This window comes from Sinocyclocheilus anshuiensis, unplaced genomic scaffold, assembly GCF_001515605.1.
Source record: "Sinocyclocheilus anshuiensis isolate Anshui unplaced genomic scaffold, SAMN03320099.WGS_v1.1 scaffold958, whole genome shotgun sequence".
Taxonomy (NCBI): Eukaryota; Metazoa; Chordata; class Actinopteri; order Cypriniformes; family Cyprinidae; genus Sinocyclocheilus; species Sinocyclocheilus anshuiensis.
This window is the reverse complement of record NW_015539929.1, coordinates 984660-1005200: the sequence shown is the minus strand read 5'-3', so window position 1 is coordinate 1005200 and position 20541 is coordinate 984660. Positions and strand designations below refer to the sequence as shown.

At 34.8% G+C, this 20541-nt stretch overlaps 1 protein-coding gene across 1 annotated transcript in view; it reads left to right on the top strand.

Moving 5' to 3' along the window:
• Positions 1-20541, top strand: part of szt2 (SZT2 subunit of KICSTOR complex) — a 114188-nt gene that overhangs the window by 82205 nt on the left and 11442 nt on the right. Inside the window, exons 61-70 of the mRNA XM_016483899.1 lie at positions 4706-4970; positions 5796-5875; positions 7190-7315; positions 8330-8532; positions 9945-10050; positions 11293-11373; positions 12502-12576; positions 18802-19015; positions 19772-19955; positions 20031-20153. Coding sequence (XP_016339385.1) covers positions 4706-4970; positions 5796-5875; positions 7190-7315; positions 8330-8532; positions 9945-10050; positions 11293-11373; positions 12502-12576; positions 18802-19015; positions 19772-19955; positions 20031-20153 — 1457 coding nt within the window. The remainder of the gene's footprint in view (positions 1-4705; positions 4971-5795; positions 5876-7189; positions 7316-8329; positions 8533-9944; positions 10051-11292; positions 11374-12501; positions 12577-18801; positions 19016-19771; positions 19956-20030; positions 20154-20541) is intronic.

The following is a 20541-nucleotide window of genomic DNA, read 5'->3' as shown; positions in this document are numbered from 1 at the left end:
AGATAGATAGATAGATAGATAGACAGATAGATAGATAGATAGATAGATAGATATGGATGGAAGGATGGTTAGATAAATAGAATTATGGATGGTTAGATAATTATGGATGTTAGATAGTTAGTTATGGATAGATAGATAGATATATTGTCAGATTATAGATAGATAGATAGATAGATAGATAGATAGATAGATAGATAGATAGATAGATTGATTGAATTGAAATGAAATGACCTGGTCACCCACTCTTAAAAACCCAAACGTGAGGCTTTCCGAGGTTTTTGGCTCTCTAAGGCTGACTGAATGGACTGTTATCAAAGCTGTGAGTGAAAGCAGATATGACCATTCAGTTTCTTTAGCCTGTATTCTCAATCGTCAGAATAGCCCGTGGACTGAAAGGACTGGTATAATAGCGATTATCAAAGTGGACAATAACAGCTGTTTTGGCGCTGCAGATAATGGATAGTGAAGGATTGGTGATTGTGCATGTTTAGACGGGATCAACAGAAGCTGAATTGGGAAGCGCTGTGTGGTCTGGAGCACATTAAAAGTCATCTCTGAATCTCTGAGCTTGAGTTGAGCAGATTCAAACTCACCCCGACTTCAACGTGATCCGAGCCTTTGTCGTCCTGCTTGTGGAGAATCTCAAAGTAGTATCGTCTGGAGGCCATGAGACTGGAGAGGAAAGAACAGACATGAAATCTTAATGCCTTTCATTTGAAAGTCCTGTATTTTTATTACTGCATTTTATCATATTGTATCTCCTAATTTCCTATATTGTAACATCATAGCATATCTTATTAAAGCAATAAAGTGGATTATTGTTTTCAGAAAATAGCAACAACAGCAATACGACAAAAAGGAAGAATGTTCAATAAAGTTACATTTATTAATAGTAATAATTGGAAAATAGTTCTTTTGCCAAGTGATATGTGTCTAACTGTGAGCTGTTTACAGTTGCCGAGCAACACAAAAACTATTAAATATTAATATAGAATTTGTGGCCACATGTTTGCATGCATTTCACAACGCCTTCAAACTTGAGCTCAGAATTCCAGCCAGAACTGTAATATTTTGCATTGTTTTGTCTATATCTATATATAAATGGAACAAAACAGTGTAGCAAATCATATTTTGTTGTTATGTACCCCATAATATATCATAACATATCCCATCACAGATCATAATATTGTATCGTACTGTAGTGTTTCAGATTGCATCATATATTGCAACAGTGAATTATATATCATGACATATCTTATGTTATAACTGTATTGCTTTACTGAATTATGTAATATGGGACATGAAATGTTGCAATATAAGAACACTAACATATCATATATCATATCATTTCAAATTAAATTTGCATTATTCTGTATTATATATTATATCAAATAAATAACACATATTGTGCTGTATTATATCAAATATTGTATCACATATCACACCTTTGTGTCATGTATTTACAAAATATAAAAATATGATATTATATTATTATATTTCCAAATAATATAGTGAGTTCTCTACATTTCGCTCACTTTTCATATTTATTTATTAATTTATGAATAATAGATTTATTATATATATATATATATATATATACATACATGAATGTTGTAGGTTGGTTGTTTCTCCGTTTGATTTATAAATGATCTATTATTTACTTACATTAAACAGATAGATAGATAGATAGATAGATAGAGGATGTTAGATGGATAGATAAATAGAATTATGGATGGTTAGATAATTATGGATGGATGGATGGATGGTTAGATAATTATGGATGTTACTTAGTTAGTTAGTTAGTTAGTTATGGATGGATGGATAGATAATTATGGATGTTCTGGTTAACCTTGATCTCAGCATTATGGGTAAACATCAGGGAAAACAAACCAAATGCCACAAAACTTCTTTAAATGTCTTGTTTGAAGTGATGCTCCTCTGCGTCTGTGTGGGAGCAGATGAACACAAACCCATGAGATTCTTCTCCAGAACAAAGAGGGTTCCTTCAGATATGATTAAGATACGTTGAGTTTCCGGCAGACAGTCAGTCGGGTTCGAGCTGATGTTTGTTTCCTGATGTCTGGGGCTGTGGATGAGAATATCTGGAGTTTATTCTGTCAGATGATGCCAGCTCACTGGATGTTGCTGCTGGTTTGCGATGGCAAAAAAAGAAGAGAAATGTTATGATGGGACTGATTTAGCTGCTGACTTGAGTTTCTAAGTAGATTTGTTTTGTTTTAAGCATCACTATTGATTTTATCAATAATCAGTCAAATATTTTAATTAATTTAATTTAATTACCATAAACTCTTCAGCTTCAGCATGTTCTCATCAGCCCTCAGTACAAACTAAATTATAATTGAAAGATACACTACTGTTTGAAAGTTTGGGGTTGGTATAAGTTTTTTAATTTATTTATTTGTTTATTTATTTAAGTCTTTTTTGCTCATCAAGGCTGCATTTTTTAATCAAAAATATTGTGAAATATTATTAAAATTTCAAACAAGTATGTGAATATTGTAAAATGTAATTTATTCCTGTGATCAAAGCTGAATTACTCCAGTCTTCAGTGTCACATGATCTTCAGAAATCATTCTAATATGCTGATTTGCTGCTCAAGAAACATTTCTGATTATTATCAATGTTGAAAACAGTTGTGCTGCCCAATATTTTTGTGGAAACTGATATTTTTAATTTTTCAGGATTCTTAGATTAATAAAAACATTCAAAATAACGGCATTTATTTGAAATATAAATCTTTTGTAACATCATTAATCTTTACTGTCACTGATCAATTTAATGCATCCTTAATGAATAAAAGTATAAAATTTTTGCAAAAAACCTGTAAAATAACTATGATTTCAAAACTTAAATAATTTTGGGTTAAAATCTCTGCAGAGTTGACTGTTCACTAAGCTCTGCTTTAGAAGTAATTACTGTAGTTTTAAATGAAATTTGTTGATGTAGTTCCTTGCACAACCAAATGATTCATATGCGCGTCAGAAAAAAGTACACACACACATATATATTATTTTATTTGATTTTTCTTTAAGTGTTGCAAAATATCCAAAAAGATGGTAAACCATTGTTGCCATGTCATTTATAATAGTGGCACAAACCTAGTGAAGATACAATGGTATTGTCTTGTATTTTGGTAAAAATGGTATTTTAACTAGTTAACATTATCATAGTGAACATTAGGAACACTTTCAAATGAGACTATTCTCTCTCTTCAGTTGAATGAGTTTTTAATCACGTTGCTGCATAATCTAACAATTTCAGTAGATTAAAAATACATTGCAATATCACAAAGGTCAGTTCTGCAGTGTTAAGAGTACCACATTCTTTAATTTAACTTTTTAATTAGAGTAAAAATGTTATATATTTTAAAATTAACTTATTTATTATTATTTAACATTTGCGATTTCTCAAGGTCACAAATATGTTTTAGTCTCACACTCTCACACACACACACACACACACACACACTTGCTCTATCATGTTACTGAAGTACAAATAAACTGAACATCTACATATAGAAAGTGAAGGCCAGAACTCTTTTATTTCCTCGTCAGTGGCTCCACACTTTTAATCTGTTCTCTTAATGAATGCTAACAGAAGGCGGATCCAACATAGCAGAAAATTTGCCCTAACCGTCAATCATCTGTCAGAGTCCCAGGGGGTGGAGTTCAGGCGCTTAAGTCCGGCTTATTGGCCCGTCGGGCACATGGGCATCTGCTCCAGCTTCTTTTAGAAAAGCCTCCAACTCGCCCTGGAGGACTTTAACTAGTCTTCCAAACACTAACTCACCCAAAAGTTCCCACAAGAAGAGGGCAAGGTCTTCAGAAGGAGTTCTGTTAGTTCTTCACTCTGATGCTCTGATGGGGTTTTATATTTCAGCCGCGTGTTAATTGTTGGTCTTGAGGAAAGGCCCTCATGCTGGCGGGATCTCTGCGTGCCCGTGAGTTTAACACTGATGAACACGCACTGCCCATTTCTGAGAAGTTTGACATCACATCTCAGAATGTGTGAGTGAGTTTGTGAAGGCTGATGAGAGCTGAGCTTTGAAATCACATGAAAGAAGCCTAGAGAACGTGAAGACCAGAGGAAATTCTGTTTTATCAAACACCACTGCTTTTCAGTATGTGATTAATCAATTTAGGATATTTCTTTCTTTCCATACTTTTGTTCATACTTCCGTTTGTGCTTCTTCTTAATTTAATTTAGTTTCTTGCCCTTTTTCAACCTTTCACGTCTTTTATGCCTTTCTTTAAATTGTACTTGCTTTTTTCTTTACTTGGTTACTATATATTATTTTGTAGTTATTTCATTGTTTTTTGTTAGTAACTTTGATTCATTTTTTTTCTTTGCTTCATAATGCTCTTAGTTTTTCATTTTTGTTTTGTTTTGTAAGTTTGTATTTGTACTTTTGTTCAGACTTTTTTGTTAGCTTCATAACTCTCTCTCTTCATACTTATTTACACCTGTTGTTTTCTTTTCTTTTATTCATACTTTGTCATTTTTCTTTTTTCAATTTTTAAAAACTTTTTTTCTCATTTGTATAAATTTCTTTTTCATTTTTATTTCGTTTTTTTTTTCTTGATACTCATATGTTGATATTATATCATATAATTATATTATATCATATTATATGTTTACCTTCTGCTTATTTATTTGTCTCATGTATGTATTTGGTTGTTTGCAGGAGCCCAACCCGTTCCTGAGCTCCACGATCGAGGCGGACGCTCTGTTGAGGAGTCAGGTTCCTCCGGCCGTGAGTAAGGATCAGGGTCGGATGGGCAGCTCTACTCGTGCTCTTCCTCCTCTGGCCTTCCCCGGAGAACTCGTGCCCTTTGATGAAGCTCTGAGAGACGTGAACACAGTGAGGCCCCTGACTAGTCAGGACGGACCCGATATAGTCGCTCGCCATGGAGCCCAGCTACTGGAGGTCAAAGCCGCTGAGCGCAGAGGTACACACACATCAACACACACACGCACAACTTGCTTCCACCATCAACACACACACAACTCAAGTGCACTGTTGAGGAGTGAAGAAAGAAAAGAAAAAAAAACTACAGAAAGTAAATTTTTAAAAAGTAAAATTATAAAAAGTATGAAAACATATTAGCAAAAGAAAAGAATTATAAAAAATGAAAAGTATTAATTAAAAATAACAAACTGTAAAAAAAAAAAAAAAAAAAAAGGATGAAAATAGAAGCAGAAGTATGCACAAATGTAAGTACAAAATAAAGTTAATACAAACTTTGGGGGGAAAAAAAATCCAAAACAGAAGAAAGTTGCCATACGGATCAAATTTTTTTATGTTAGAAAAAATTTACAAAAAAGAAAAGTAGGAACAAAGGAAACATAAAATTAAGAAAACTATACAAGCAGCAGTATGAAAAAGAAGGAAGGAAGGAAAATATAATTAAAGGAGTATGAGATTAGAAATAAGAAGGAAAGAAAAGAATGAAAAAAATAATGAAAGAAAGTTATACATCTAAGAAGAAAGGTATGAAAATGCCTAAACAAAAGTAACAGTATAAATGAAAGAACAAACAGGAAAAAAACACACAAAAAAATAGTATGAAAAAGTGTGAAAAGAGAATTATGAAGCAAAAAATGAAAGTATGAATTGACGTTACATAGTAAAAACAATGAAAGAACCACAAAATAAGTATATGAAAGTATGAACAAGACAAGAAAGAAAGAAAGAGAATTGTGGCATAATTGTAATTGTGAACCTCAGACAGAGAGCATGTGATTTATTCTGAGATTTGTCTTGTGTGTTGCAGAGCTGGAGAGACAGATGAAGATTGAGAATCTGTTTGTGATGTGGCAGCAGCGCTCGGCTCAGTCCAACATGCCCATCTCTGTGAGTTCACTCAGACTCAGCGCGAGTACACCGCTACACACAGGCTCGGCGTGTGATAATGTTTGATGGGTATTTTCCATCACACTCTCAGAGCATGATTTTCCCAGCGGCTCATCAGGTCCAGATTCATCCCAGTGCGCGCAGATCCTCTGCCTCACACGCACACATGCAGATCCGTGTGTGTGCGGCCCGCTTGGGTTTAATGAGATGTGGCCAGGACATTAGGAGATGCTGCAGTGTTTGAGATGTCTCTGTCATTCGCTGTGATCGCACTTCCTCTGAATCCACACTGAGGCTCTTTCACACTGCTGAGATCCAGACAAATATGTTATTATTATTATACTGCAGGTTACAATCCATATTGTGCAGGTCACTACTACTGTAAGTACACTACCGTGCAAAGGTTTGGGGTCAGTAAGATTTTTTTGATGTTGAAAGAAATTAATCCGCTTTAACTTTAATCAGCAAGGACGCATTAAATTGATCAAAAGTGACAGTAAAGACATTTATAATGTTACAAAAGATTTCAATTTCAAATCAATTATATTCTTTTGAACTTTCTATTCGTCAAAAAATCAGGGATCCCACAAAAATATCAAACTCTTTTCAACATTGAGAATAATCAGAAATGTTTCTTGAGCTGCATATTAGAATGATTTCTGAAGATCATGTGACACTGAAGACTGGAGTAATGATGCTGAAAATTCAGCTGTGCATCACAGGAATAAATTACAGTTTAACATATATTCAAATAGAAAACAGTTATTTTAAATTCTAATAACATTTCACAGCATCATGTTTTTTTTACTGTATTTTTGATCAAATAAATGCAGCCTTAAGGCCAGATTTACTAACAGTTTGCGCCAGCCTTTTGGCATTAAAATAGTACTGTCATGATTTACTAAAGACGTACAGTGAAGAATTAGCGCTGAAAAGGCATGTTCATGTGCATATTGTCAGTAAATCATCCGCAGAATTTTCCCCTCCCATCGGCGCTTTTATGGAATTGCGCTCTAATGCTAATTTGCCCTGTTTAGTAAATCTGGCCCTTAGTGAGCAGAAGAGACTTCTTTCAAAACACCATTGAGCTCCAAACTTTTGAACCGTACTGTAAATTCACAGCATATCCTGATTGTAAATTTTACAGATACACACCATTGGTTGAGTTGAGTCAATGTGTTGAACAGGTTGTGATGCCTGAAAGCACCACAGGCTGCATATTAAACTGGGATGGAAAGTATTTACACACTGAAAAAGTTAGCAAATGAAGGAATTGTAGGTTTAAATCTGGAAACGCTCTCTCTGTGTGTTCAGGTGGCGGATCTGGACACACTGAAGCAGTCGTCTCGGCTGGTCCATTACTGCGCCACTCCGCTGCTCTTTGACCCCGTCTTCCGGAAACAGGTTCAAGAGGAACAGCTGCCTCAGCCACAGATGAAGGTCTGTCTCTCTTCCTCATCCTCATCCTGCTGAGTCTGTCTGCTGGTTCACACTGCAGTAAACCCATTTATACAAAAAAAGGGTTAGGATGATAATATTAATAATAATAATAATAACCATAAGTATGAAGCATATAATTCCATTGTGAGTGCATGAGATTTCTTTTTTGTTTTATTAAAATTTTTGTTATTATTTTTATTATTATTTGTTGTTATTTAACCATTATTAGTTGTTGTTTTATTTGTATTCATGTAATATAAATAATATTATTCATTATAATTTTATTATAATAGAATTGGTTTATTGTATTGATTTATTTTTTTTATATTTTAATAATAATCATAATTGTCATATTTGTTAAAAATATTAATATTTTGATTAATCAGAACGGTGAACCATATAATTATATTACGAGTGCATAAGATTTATTTATTGTTTGTTATTATTATTATTATTATTATACATTTGAAATATTATTATTATTATTAGTCTATGCAAAACAGATAAAAATAAACCGTAAATATCACTTCTATGTAATGACGTGTCAGGTATGATAATGAGCACACGTGTGTCAGTGTAGCAGCAGAATAATCATGATTATGTGGTCGTTAGTCAGTTGTTGTTGTTGATGATGAAGGTGATATAGAGGTGAGTGATGTACAAAATCTCATCTGATGTACAAAAAGTGTTTGGACGCATGAACCACGTTTAAAATGTCATGCATTAGATAACAAAATGTCAAAGCAAGTGGGATTTATAAAGTTAGCACAAGCACACTGTGCACCTCTGCACTCCACGTTTTCTCTGACCGTTGCATCTGAATTTTAGATTGACCCACACTAAATGTCACACACAAAAACAGACCGTGTTTGCTTGCTTTTCCTGCCTAAGTGGATGGTAATAGTCTCAATATGGACCAGACTTTATGTCTGTGCAGTGAATTGAGTTCAGATTTCACTCATTCAGTGTCTTTTCTGCTTCACAGTCTGACTTTCTCTCGTTCTTGGCTTGCAGAAGCGGCATCGCTCCAGTGACTCTACAGCGTCCGGCCGCGATCGCAGCTACAGCATGGATTCTGCAGACATGCTGCCGAGTCGTCTGAAGGAGGAGCCGTGGCTGCAGGAGATCTCCAGCATGTTCCTGCAGCAGTATGTGCAGTATCTGCAGAGCATGGGCTTCATCCTGGTGCAGGTCCGGCTACAGTCGCCCGCTCGCAGGTCTGTGTCCACAGAAAAACACGTCAACTAAACACTCAAGTCATGGTGGAAAGATCAGATTTAGGAGTTGAACACACATGAACAGAGGCGTCACGTGCCCCCTCAGATTTTTGAGACAAGTGGATTTTGAATGCAGCTTCCAAAAGACAAAAAATAGCCGAATAATGTTTTTTATATTTCATACAATCACACGAGCGCGATTAGAACATGCAGTGCGGCACAGTCACTGCATGTCACGCGGATACGTTGTTTTCGTTCAAATCAAAGCGTAAATGCAGCTGACACAGAATAGCATACGCTGTTAATAAAGTCATTGTTTTTGTTTTCTTTGCGTACAAAAAGTATTCTCGTAGCTTCGTAATATTACGGTTGAACCCCTGATGTCACATGGATTATTTTACTGATCTCCTTGCTACGTTTCTGGACCTTGATCGTGGTAATTACATTGCTGTCTATGGGAGGGTCAGAGAGCTCTCAGAATTCATCAAAAATATCTTAATTTGTGTTCTGAAGATTAACAGAGTTCTTACGGGTTTAGAACGACACGAGTAATTAATGACAGAATTTTCATTTTTGGGTGAACTAACCCTTTAAGTTCTTTATTATTGCATGCTTATTATGTAACACTTAAAGTGTTACCTGATTTTTTTTAAAATATACAATTAAACTTAGTTGCATGTACAAAATACCATAGTATTATAGTAGAATACTTAATGATTAAAATTACAGCATCTTCATAAATTGAACAAAAACATAAAAGAGCAAAAACATACCTGATGCGCTTTCTTTTCTTTATCATTTTGTAGATATGGTGTTTAAAAGTCTTGTTGCACTTTATATAGAAAAGGTGCATCATAATCTTCCTCTGAACAAAGTGACGCCTTCTCGACATGTAAATACAAGCTTCCCAGGAGGACTTGAATGTGTCAAGCGGTTTTGAACTGTGTATTTCAGTCATAAACACTGTTATTCACTTCACTCTTTCTGTCACAAAGCATAGCCTGCACAGAATGGCATTTACGTCAAGGTTTTTTGTGAAAATAGCTTTTATAGCAGCCAAACTGTAACGTCAAACATGGTACAAAATCTTCAGTGTAATCCGGTGACAGTAAGTTGAAGAATAAGTGCTTTTTGCAGAAGCCGGTTCTCTGTAGCGTGTGTGTGATGGGCTAATGTTGGACGCACTGCATTAAGCAGCAGGAGCATGTGATTCAGTCTGACCGGCAGCATGAGGGCCGCATTACTGACGGGGTCAGACACCTGGCAGGCCACACACGCTCTCACTCTCTCTCTCTCTCTCTCTCTCTCTCTCTCTCTACTGACGGGGTCAGACACACCCCTGAGGCCACACACACGCTCTCTCTCTCTCTCTCTCTCTCTCTCTCTCTCTCTCTCTCTCTCTCTATCTGCAGCATCGCTCGAGCCCGAGCCGCCATGTTGAGTTCTTTATCCACCGAAGGCAGATCTTCCTTCTCCTCTTTCTCATATAATAAGCAGAAGAGTGAAGACAGCCCCAAGGTACTTTATCTGCTCATCCATATTCAACCCTTCAGTCACACTCCAGTTTTGGGTCCATAGACCCATTTCGGTAACACTTTATTTTAGGGTCTCTTAACTAGTTGCTTATTAGCATGCATATTACTAGAATATTAGCCATTTATTAGTACTAATTAAGCACATATTAATGCCTTATTCTACATGACCTTATTCTACATCCCTAATCCTACCCAATGCCTAAACTTAACAACTACCTTACTAACTATTAATAAGCAGCCAATTAGAAATGTATTGAGGGAAAAGTCGTAATTAATTGTGAATAAGTGTTCCCTATTCTGAAGTGTTACCCCCATTGGTAACACCCGTTTCCATTCTGGATCCCATCCAAATAAAAAATCTTATCTGTAGAAAACAATCAAATCTTTAAATAAAAAAGGCTGTTCAATGACACCTTAAATGAATAATTCTTTATAATATGGAATTTTTTATCATGTATTTATGTTCCTTTTCATCAGATTTAAAATGATTGTTTGGTAACAAGACACACAAACATGATGTTTAAATTGTTTAACAATTCATAAAAAAAAAACAATGATTAAATGGTTAAAAATGAAAATAACAGAATGTGAAAACCACCTTTTTAATATTAAATATAATATGTGAAATCATTGTTTTTATAATGTGCAAGACATACATTTCTGTTGACTTAAAAAATGTAAACACTATCGTTCAAAGGTTTGGAGTCAGTAAGATTTTTTTATGTTTTTGAAAGATGTCTCTTATGCTCATCAAGGCTGTATTTGTTTGAGTACAAATACAATAAAAACAGGAATACAGTGAAATATTATTACAATTTAAAACTGTTTTCTATTTGAATATATTTTAAGATATAAATCTAAATCTAAATTTTCAGCAGCCAATTTATTATTATTATCAATGTTGAAAACAGTTGTGCTGCTTCATATTTTTGTGGAAACAGATGCATTTTTTTTTCACAATTCTTTGATGAATAGGCAGTTCAAAAGAACAGTGTTTATTTAAAATATAAATCTTTTGTGATATCATAAATGTCTACTATCGCTTTTGAACAATTTAATGCATCTTTGCTGAATAAAAATATTCATTTATTTTACTGACCCTCAAATTTGAACAGTAATGCATGTGCAATAAAATGACTTGCACTAGCACCACTGCAATAAAGAATGGCTAACACACACACACACACACACACACTGATTGTGTCCTTTCTGCATCTCTCAGCAGAGCAATGCATCGAGCTCGGCGTCGTATCACCTGCAGAGGGCGCTGCCGGGAGGAATCGTGCTGATGGAGCTGGCTTTTCAAGTGAGACCTTCATCTGTCTGTGTCTCATGTAGAATCGGCCTCAGCACATCAGCCGAGAGCAAACGCTGTGAAAGTCTCAGTGGATGTCGAGGAGAGAGATGTTTAATGGATCCTGCCTCTCTCGCGCTATTTATGCTTATTAATATTTGAACACACAGATTCAATCTGTGCGTCATCATCTGATTTCCAGCCCGTGCTCATGTCTAATATCCCCCTCAATTCAGTTTCAAACTCATTTAATTGCATGGCATGATTTTTACATCAGGGCTGTCAAAGTGAACATGCTAACATATGCAATTAATGATGGATTTATTCTGTTCTGTGTGAATTACTCATCATGAATTCTGATTGAAATCTATGTTTACCCATGAGTAAAACACCAGTCATTCATAGAAATTTTCAACACTAGCAGATGAGTCAGTGGCAAAAATACAAGTCCATAAATTGTGCTGAAATGTATTTATTTATTATTTTTTTTGCATTTTCAGTTGCATTTCTTGTTTAGTTCACTAATAATTCTAATAATATTAATTATTATGATAATGATGGGCTTTAATATTGAAATATAGTAATATTGAAACTAATGAGGATAATAACAATAATAATATTTTATTATTATTATTTTAGCGGTTTGTTCAAATCTCTAGTTTTAATACTACTACTACTACTACTACTGCTAATAAAGAAAATTAATAATTATAAGGTTCAGACTTATGGTTAGGGATTTGAATTAACACTTAACCCTAGGTCAGGTTCCAAAATAATGGAATTGTTTTAATAAATGGGTTCAGAATATTATTTATTTATTTATTTATGGTGAGAAGTGTTTCTATTTCACAGGTGATTATAAAGGAGAGTTAAAGGGATTGCAAATACTTCTTTATTTGGTTCAGTTTGCTAATTTATTATAATAGTATATTATAATTATTATTATTATAATAGTAACATAGTGTGCACAAACGAATCATGACCAGGCTGAATTAAGAAAGCAAATGAAGCCAATTTTGATTTATTTTGCCTTAAGGAACTTCTCCTGTATATGGTGAGCTAAGCAGTGATGAATTTATCTGCAGCTGATGCATAAGTGTTCCTCTGCTAACACATAATTTTATTGTGACTCTGTTGCAGGGCTGTTATTTCTGCGTGAAGCAGTTTGCATTAGAGTGCTCAAGGATTCCCATGGGTCAGACGGTTAATTCTCAGGTAACGGCATCTGTGCATTAAAAACAGCAGACAAGAAGAGAAAGTGAGAGTAAGTGAGGTGTTTAAGAGTTGTGCATCTGTTGTAACTGCCTGTGTTTAATATGAGCAACAAGCAGCAATCGCCTCCTTTGTTAGCAGGATTCACTGGACAAATGTCTGTCTCTTTCTCTCTGATGGCGTGTTTAATGTGCAGCGGGTCCAGGTTGGCTCTAAATGAGGAGTAGTTAAGTGTAAATATTTGTAAATCTCCAGATGTTTCTCAGCAGGAGGGCTCTGATTTCTTCCAGAAGCCCATAAGGTGTCTCCAATCACAGCTGCTCATATCCAGCAATTAAGTCATCAGTGTGTTTGTTTGCTTGTTTGTAAGTGCAGATTCTTCAAACTGAGCTTGAGGGCAAACAGGCAGAAGGAATCACTAATGAAAATTCATCAACTTAAATCTGTTCTGTTAGAGTCCATAGTATTCGATTGCGTTAACAAACATTGCCAGCTGCCAGTTTGGTGTTATTTTTCATAAGGAATGAACAATCCAGTTATTGTTCATTATTCTGCTGTTAATACTACTTTTTGTTCCTGGAGAACCAAATATATCCACTTACCGTAGAAGGATAAAGTGACATTTTCATCAAGACTCCATAGTGATCAAATTCACCAGGAAAAAATCAGCAAATCATCTTGAAGTCACCTGCGTTTAAAGGTCATAGTCAGGAAACTCTGCCATTTGTACCAGAAAATTGTTCTTTTAATAAAAAATTACATTTGAAAAGGTTACTGTTGAACTTACATTAAATCATATTTTCATATCTCGGGCTCAAAGTATTAGTGCCGTTATGCCATATACATTAGTGAATCTTATGACAATGCTTTTTCCCCAGTGGTCAACAAATATGATTATGGTTGTTGTTTTCTCACAATTACAGTAGCAACAGTATTTATCATTATAGCGTTGGGAATGCCCACTTTGTCCTTCTACAATAAGTGGATGTATTTGGTTCTCCAGGAACAAAAACACAGCTTAAAGACATTAACATTGCAGAATAGTTAACAATAAATTGATTGTTCATTCCTAATGAAAATGCGATTGACATGAAGGTATAAAATTAACAGCTGAAAATGAGTGACGCACAAAGGTTAAAAAATGACTAATGAAATGAGACCAAAAAGTAGTTTATAACAATAAACATAAAAAAAAAAAAAAGTATAAAAACACTAATACTAAATAAAACAAAAATTGGAAACGGAAAATTATGAAACAAGTACTAAAATCATGAAACTTGACATTACAAGAAACCAGACTAAAAAGATGTGTTTTTTAATTTCAAATAAAAATTGCATTAATATTGTTACATGAACAATATTTGTTTTTAAACCATATGCATGATATTTTTTAATTTCAATTAAAACAAAATGTGTATATATAAAAGCATTTTTATATCTTTATACATATACCAAGCTTTTAATTGAATAATTGAAAGATTATTATAATTTAATAATTTAAACACTTCAATCTGATTGTAAAGTGTTATCAATATGACAAATTGAGTATCCTGCTGTATGTCAGTGGCAAGGTTTTCTAAGCATGGACGCAAGAGTCAAAGCAAAGATTTTTATGCTAAATATTAGAGTTATTATCATTTTAATCATCTTCTCCCTGACATGTTACATTAAACATTTCATTATTAATACATATTTATTTTAAGCTATACTTTCACTTTTTTTTTTACTTTATACTACTAATACTCCTCCAGTCACTGTAGCAGCAAATGAAGTTGGTTTTGAAGTGCCACTGGACGCCATGAGAATGCTTTCTATTTATCTGACATTTATCAAGAGTTTGCTGCAGAAATTGGGAACAGTGGGAATAGATCACGATGTAACAGGAGCCATAAGAAGCAGATATTTTGCAGAGTTATAGAGTGAAAGGTCACGCCTGCTTCTCATCTATTCAGACTGCACATGCCTCATGCTCATCATTATTGATCATCTCATGTCACTTCCTGTCACACGCCCTCATACATTAGCGCAGTCAGCTTGTGCATGTGTGTTTTGTTCATTAGTGTAAATTGACTTCTAACCTCTCTGTGTGGCATGTTTCTCATCTGTCTCTGTTCTGTGTCTGTGTGTGTGTCTCACTGTCCTGCATATGGTGTGTGTGTGTGTGTGTGTGTCTAGTCCCATCTCACCCTTTCTTTCCATCAGGAGTCTCTTCTCAACAAACCTCCTAGCCAGCCGTTCCCCGAGGCGCCCACGGCCTCTGACTCTGCGGTATGTCTCTGCATCCTCGGGGCGGGGCTCGTCTCCCACCAATCAGGCTTCAGTCTTTCCCTCAGACTCCTCCCCCATATAGTGCCTGGCTCCTCCCTTTCCTATTGCAGCCCCACTCACACCTTTCTGTGCAGTTCATTGAAAATCAGATGATTCCTTTCCATGTGTTTGTCTGTGTTTGTCAGCGTTGCATCTTGGGAAGTCCTCGAGGTGCTGTTGAATGTGGCATCTTCTGGGAGGTCACGGGGTCACTCTTCTTGCAGCTCTGATAGGCCAATGATCTCTTTTCTTTGCTCAATGATTATCCCTGATTTTCTTCCGCTCTTGTTGCATCTTGATTTGGATCTGCTTGTTTCCTTTTAAGGGAATCATGAACTATAATTCTGAGGCAGTTCAATAAATAATATTTTTTTCTTTATAGAGAAGCAGAAGAAACATATCTGATAATGCTAATTTTCTTTCATTTCACTTTGTAGTTTTTTGGCTAATTTGGAGCATTCATAATTTGCTTTTCACAACTAAACCGTTTCAAAATGAGGAAATCACAAATGCCATCTTCAAGTGGAGCTTTTCCACTTTGTCTTGATTGCTTCTGCTTGAAACAAGATAGGAAACAAAAGACTTAAAGTCAGCGTAAATGCTTTGCTCAGCCTATTTTACTTCCAAAATCTAGTGTATAAGATATTCATAAGAGTCTGTGGGTTTGAAATTCGAGATGGATTCAAGATGTTGACTGAAAAGAAATATGCAGCTAATTTTTGGATTGCATTTTATTTTAGGGTGACATTGTAACAGTGTAATTACACAAATAACTCATACTGAGTAATATTAATTAACTACATATACTTACTATAGGGTTTGGGTTTACACTGTAATTAACAGTGTCCTTGTTACAGTGTAATTATACAATCAAGTACTGAGTAATATGAATTAACTACTTGTACTTACTATAGGGTTATGAATAGGGTTTGATTTAGGGTTATTGCATGTAATTATGCATAAGTTACTATTATTTCTATAGTAAGTACATGTAATGTGTAACAAGGATGCTAAAATAAAGTGCCACCGTATTTGGTGTAGAGTTAATTACTTGTAATTATGCACAATTTACTGTTATTACTACAGCAAGTGTGTGTAACATGTAAGAAGGATGCTAAAACCAGGTTTGGTTTAGGGTTAATTATGTGTAAATATGCATTATTTACTGTTATTACTACAGTAATTACCTGTAACATGTAGCGAGGTTGCTAAAATAAGGTGTTGCAGGTTTGGTTTCGGGTTAATTACTTGTAATTATGCATGATTTACTGTTAAAACTACAGCAAGCATGTAACAAGGACATTATAATAAGGTGTTACCAGGTTTGGTTTAGGACAAGTTACTTGTAATTATGCATAATTTACTGTTATTACTTCAGTAATTACATGTAACAAGGACATTTCAAAGTTTTACTGTTAGGTTTAGGGTTAGTTATTTGTACAGTAATTATGAATAATTTACTATTACCACAGTAAGTGCATGTATCCTCTAACCTCTAATCACCTTAAAATAGTGTTACCAATTATTCCAGTTTGATTAAAAAATATTTTAAATTTCGTATTTGGAATAATGTGCACAAATAAAATGTATAAAAAAAGGTATGTTCATTAAAAAAGTATAAAGGTTTATGTTGACCTTAGGGCCCTTTTTAGGACTTTAGCGTCTAGTGTCATGGAAAGGTGATTTTGTGAGGTTACCAGGCAGCCAGAAAGTAGTGAAAGTACACAGTATAAAGTAAAAAACTGTAAAAGTAAGAAAGTAGAACACCTAGAACTCTTAAGTGACGCCAAAGTCCCTCCAAGATAAATTCACTCAACGATCATTTTCGTAATGCCTTGGGCAGCTCTTTCCAGCCATGCAAGTACAGCTTCATTGGATTTAATAGAGAAACACTACAATCTGTCAAAATTCTGTTTAAGTGATTTATTTCAGATCAATAAAATGTGACAGCAATGATATCATAGCTTAAAATCAGTGCTTCTTCAAGCTCAGATCACTCAAAACCCTGCTAATGCACATGCATCGTCAAGAGTAAACAAACAAGCTGTTTGAACTATAATGCATTCAGCAGATTTATTGAGTGCAGCGATGGCTCTATCAAAAAGGATAATGGCTGTTTTACCTGTAGGGCAGGGCTATGATTGCTCTCATTTATATGTTCAAGTGGACCATCTTCTCCATAAGTCTCTGGTGACACGTTACAGAGCTTGACCTGTGCGCCTCGTGGCATCTGGGAAAACTCCGTAGCATTCAATAAGGCCTTAATTCTCTGAATGTTGGCATTTGGTTAACACATGACTCAGGTCTAGGGTGTAATTATGCTTTAAGAGTGTCACGAATGCAAACACAACAGACTAGCGCAATCATAGCAAGCTGTGAATGGAGCCGTTTTCGTGCTCCATGTTTCCAAAAGCTGTTTTACGCAGCCGCGCATGACTGAGAGGAAAATGGACTGACGGTATTATCTTTCCTCAGAACTTTCAGTCAAATGGGCCACCGGCAGATTTCAAAACGTTGACGTGAAAAACGTTTCTCGTGCAGGGATGAAAGGTGCAATTGCGCAAGCTGTTTTCTGCTTTCTGCAAATGGAATGGCCACGGCAGCGTCAAATGAACAGGGTTGATTTGATAAGACCTATTTGCATTTGTTCCAGGGTAATGGTCAGGATGAAAGCGGCAGCGGTAATAGCGTTTAGCTGTCGAATCCAGCGCCCTCCCCACCTCCTGCTCCCATTGTACTGTAATTACTCCTGCTCTCTCCCTCTGCAATCATTTGCATTCACCACTGATGCTTTTGTAAGCACGGCTTTGATGTGAGATTGAATTAAATAGGATACAATTATTATGTTGATTGATATCACAGAAGCTTTTAAAAAGACTCTTGTAAAGGTTTGGCAGGTCGCTGGTTTGCTCTTCACAAGTCAGCCACATGGAGTTTTAGATGTGATGTCAGGTTTGAGGTGTGCTTGGGTGATTTTCACGAAACCCATCAAGAACATGTCTGGCTCAGGTTTCACCCCCAAATCAAGCACCATTAAGACTGTGTGCACTGGAACTTCATTTCCATTGCATTTACACAGTTTACACAACACAACATGTTTCCACTGACAAGTAATTTCTCAGATCTCACAGAAAGTGAAAATGATTCCTGACACTGTCACAGCCACACACATTCAATGCTTACCATGTATGTTTTTAAAAATACATTTATTTATTTATTTAGTTTAACAGTGGCATATATATATATATATATATATATATATTTCTGTTTAATAGTGGCATAATATTTATTGTTTTTTATTTTGGTTTAATATTGGGATTCATTTATTTAATTAATTAATTAATTATGTTTAGTAGTGCGTAATATTTATATACTTTTTAAAACATTTATTTGTTTAAGAGTGGGATTTATTTATTTATTTATTTATGTTTAATAGTGACATAATATATACTTTTTAAAATGTATTTATTTGTTACATTTTTATGTTTAATGTTTTTTTTTTTTTTAGTATAGATTTTATTAGTATAATATGAAACAATACAGGAATGAGAATCTAATTAGTAATAATAGAACTTGGATGCATTAGAGTGTAAAATCTGATTATTTGTCATGAAAATAATGTCACAAATCTCATCGGTCCTAAGAAAGATTAAATTTTTTATGCAAAATGTAATTTCATATTTATTTTCTTTTGATGTTGGGTTGAAATGTGGCCTGGACATGTTTTTGGCCAGACTTTGCAGCGAGGCTGGTTTGATTTGAGCGTCTGTAGAGAAGCTCTTTCATTAGGTTTTGAGGATCTGGATTTGGGATGATGTTCCTGCTACTGCTTGCGTTCTTCCTCTGGGGTTCTGATGGTCTCTCACAGGTGATGTGGAGTGATGCAGCGGTAACAGTGTTCATGTGTGTTTCTGCCCTCAGCTGTCCATGCTGTTCACCGAGGAGTGCGATAAGGTGCGGGATCTGATGCACGTTCACTCCTTCAGCTACGACTTCCACCTGCGTGTGGTGCATCAGTACCTCGTGGGCTGTCACATGACCCTGCGGCAGGGGTACCAGCTCACGGCCTTTCTGGAGGACTTCATCGCCCATCACCCTGACATACCCAAGTTTGGACGCAACCATGTCTTCCAGGGTGAGCGCATGTCAGAAACGTACATCTTTTGCATTTATTAAACGTTCATCAGTCTGAACTTTCAGCTATAGCACATTTCTTTTTGTGTTTTGCTTGTCATTTGTCTGGCTTCACTGAAAATGAAAATAAATGCTGCATGCCACTGTCATTCACAACAATGTATTTATTTTAAAAGTGATATATAGTTGTATTTTTTTTTTTAATGGGATTTATTATTTTTTTGGGGGGGGATTTTAATTTATTTGTTTGTTTGTTTAATGGTGGGATGTACTTATACCTAATTTAATTTATGTTTAATAGTGGCATAACTTAATATTTATATACAATTTGATTAATGGTGACATTTATTTATGTATGTATGTATATTTAATAGTGGCATTTTGGAGATTTTATTACTATAATACAAAACAAAAAGATAGATATTTAAATTGTAAAGTATTTATACATCATGGTACATCATGCTGATTAAAAAAATCATCAAAATACAGTAATGAGTATCTAATTAGTAATAATAATGACAGTTATAAAATAACTTGGATTCATTAGAGTGTAAAATCTGATTATTTCTCAAATCTCAGTGGTCCTAAAGTTTTATTTATTTTTTTACACAAAATATTATTTTGTATTTATTTTCTTTTGATTTTGGGTTGAAATGTGACTGAACATGTTTTTCAGCAGATCCACACACAGCGTATTTATTATTTGGTGGTTTCTTGTTTTTGTCAGTCATGCGTAATATGCTTTCATGTGTCCTAGGGAGTTTCTCCATATCGACAGGGATGATCACAGCACATCAGCTGTATAATTACATCACTGATCACGCCGGCACTTACGGGATGAAGCCCCTGCGCATGTCTAAAGCTGCAGTTACCACCGATAACAAGAAGGGGGCGCCGAGCGCAGATCTGCACGAGTACGTGCTGGTCGCTCTGTGGAACAGGTACTGTAACGGTTCACTCCTAGTTTGAGTTGCTGATGTTATCATTTCTATTCTAATAATGCTGTTCTCTTGAAGCTCTGGCTCGTTTAAGGATCTGGAGGGATTGCGACACCATGATGACTTTGACGTGTCGCTGCTGGTTTGTCATAACGCCGCCCCGTTTGAGGAGCAGTCGGAGGGAGAGAGACACCTGCTCAGGTACAAACAAACGAGGAATACATTACTTTATGTAAAATATTATATTATAGATATTATCTGTAATATTACTATATAAAATAATAAATTATTATAAATAATAATAATAATAAACAAACAATAATATATGTAAATAAATCATATTTGTGTAATATTAATAATAATATAGATATTATCTGTAATAGTACTATATATAATAATAAAGTATTATATATATCATCATAATAATAATAAACAATAATATATTTAAATAAATAATATTTGTATAATATTAAAAATAATGTTTACAATTTTATGAATATAAATATTTACAAGTACAATAATTGTTTTAATAATGATAAATTATATTCATAAATTAATAATAATAATAATAATAATAATAATAATAATA